General features: G+C 32.7%; 1 protein-coding gene across 1 annotated transcript; it reads left to right on the top strand.

Annotated features, from left to right (window-relative positions):
• Positions 1–384: 384 nt before the first annotated feature.
• Positions 385–2,325, top strand: LOC150075610 (uncharacterized). The gene has a single exon (XM_090388585.1). It carries the CDS (start codon positions 385–387, stop codon positions 2,323–2,325), a length of 1,941 nt encoding a protein of 646 aa, XP_090244711.1.
• The last annotated feature ends 227 nt before the right edge of the window (positions 2,326–2,552 follow it).

Genomic DNA, 2,552 nt, shown 5'->3' with positions numbered 1-2,552 from the left:
TGTAGGGTAGTATATTAAATTATATTTATGTAAAATTTGAGATAATATGATTTCTGTGTTTATATATTTTTGATTTTTGTTTAACTTATTTTGGTACTTTTTTTTTTTTTTTTTCAGAAAATGCAAGATGGATTAAATTATTATTCCAGTCAGCATCCTCAAAGTACCAAAATTAGGTGAACAGAATAATTTTGGAGAATTTTCAGAAATGTGGCATAAATATTTCCCATAGTGAAAACTGTCAGCATAAAATGGTTGCCTATTGTTGAAAACAACTGAGTAAAACATTCTTCAAAATGAAGACTGAAGGCACAAAGAACACACAAAGAGGTTAGTCCTACATTATAGTTGAATAAACAGGAACCTAGTGAACTGAAAATAATTATGTTAGCGAGAAATTATCGAAGTACATTTCTGTGTCATGAATATATTAAAATCAAAAGAAATGTTTGTGATAATTACAAATGGTTCAGGAGTAGAAAATGGGGCAAAAAGCTTTCATTCTCAAGTTATTTCAGAAGACAATTCTTGTTTCAAAATCATAAGAAATGCTTTACATGTTCAGTGTGTGCCAAAACATTTTCATATTCACTTATCTTCAAAGGACATTTATTACTTCATAAAAAGGAGAAATCATTTTCTTGTGGTATATGTGGTAAGATGTTTTCAAAATCAGATAATCTCAAAGAACATTTTTTACTTCACAGTGGGGAAAAGCCCTCTTGTGAAGAATCTGACCAAATGTTTTCACAAGGTGGATATCTAAATGCAGATCTGTGTCATCATACAGATGAGAACCCCTTCTATTATGAATTACTTGGCACAGAATATTTGCCTTCAGAACAACAGAAACATTTATTCGTTCACACTCAGGACTATCCATCCTCTTGTGAAATGAACAATGCATTTCAAAGGGAAGATAACATAAAAGAAAATGTATTAGTTCATGTCACGGAAAAAACCATTTCTTCTGAAATATCCAAAAAAGTGTTTCCAGATTCAGGAAGTACAAGAACAGATATATTCATTCAAAAACAGGGTAAGTCGTATGTTTGTGAAAAGTGTGGTAAGACATTTGGACGCTCCCCTGATCTCAAAAAACATTTCTTAATTCATACTGGGGAGAAGCCCTTTCCTTGTGAAACATGTGGTTTGGCATTTGCACAAGCAGGAAATCTAAGGAGTCATTTATTGATTCATACTCAAGAAAAGCCGTTCCTTTGTGAAATATGTGGGAAAGCATTCAGAAACACAGGAAATCTCAAAGAACATTTATTACATCATAACAAGGATCTACCCTTCTGTTGTCTAACATGCAACAAGAGATTTTCATCAAAAACTTATCTCAAGAGACATGCATTAGTTCATGCTCAGGAGAAACCTCATCCTTGCAACATGTGTAACAAGGCATTTTCACATCCAAGAGATTTAAAAAAACATTTATTATTTCATACAAAAGAGAAACCTTTCCCTTGTGATGTATGCAATAAAAGATTTACGACTTCATCATATCTTAAAACACATTTATTACTTCATACTGGAAAGAATCCATTCCCATGTGGAACATGTGGCAGAGCATTTTCAAGTATAAGTCACCTGAAAACACATACAGCAGTTCATACTGGTGAGAAAAATTTTTCATGTGAAATATGCGGAAAGACATTTACTCAGTCAGGAAACCTGACAAGACATTCATTAGTTCATACTCGGGAGAAACCTTTCTCTTGTGAAATATGTGGCAAAGAATTCACACAATCAAATAGTCTGAAGACGCATTTGTTGATTCATACAAATGAGAAACTCTTCCCTTGTGAAGTATGTGGCAAGGAATTTACCCAGTCAGGAAACCTAAGAGCACATTTATTGGTTCACATGCAGGAGAAACCCTTCAGTTGTGAAATATGTAAGAAATCATTTCGGCGCCCAGATTATCTAAAAGAACATTTATTAGTTCATAGTGGGGAGAAGCCATTTTCTTGTGAAATATGTGGCAAAGCATTTTCACATGCAGGAAGTCTGAAAAAACATGTTTTAGTCCATACAAAAGAAAAACCCTTCATTTGTGAAGTATGTAGTAAAAGATTTTCCAGTTCATCAACTTTAAATAGGCATTTATTAGTTCATACTCAAGAGAAGCCATTTCCTTGTGAGATGTGTGACAAGACGTTTTCACAGTCGGGTCATCTGAAAACACATTTATTGGTTCATTCTAAAGAGAAAACTTTCTGTTGTGAAATATGTGGCAAGGCATTTGCAAGATCTGGTTGTCTGAATAGGCATTTATTAATTCATTCTGAACAGAATTGTTCTTCTGTTGCAACATAATATTTTTTTAGCATGATTTCTCATACAGTATAGACTGTTGTAAGACAAATTTTAGTGCTCGTTTTGAAACGTATAGTAGTTTTTAAAAATAGTTAATCTCTTATTCATTTAATTAATCTCTTTATGTCCATCTCATTCATTTAATCCCTCCAAAAGATCTTCAACTCATTTTACATTCTCTGCAGTGGTGGGATCATGATGTAACTGAATATTCAAATAAATAAATT

This window comes from Mastigoproctus giganteus, chromosome 14, assembly GCF_048544385.1.
Source record: "Mastigoproctus giganteus isolate SK-2022 chromosome 14, ASM4854438v1, whole genome shotgun sequence".
NCBI lineage: Eukaryota > Metazoa > Arthropoda > Arachnida > Uropygi > Thelyphonidae > Mastigoproctus > Mastigoproctus giganteus.
Note: the sequence above shows the minus strand (reverse complement) of the source record. Positions and strands in the feature narration are given on the sequence as shown.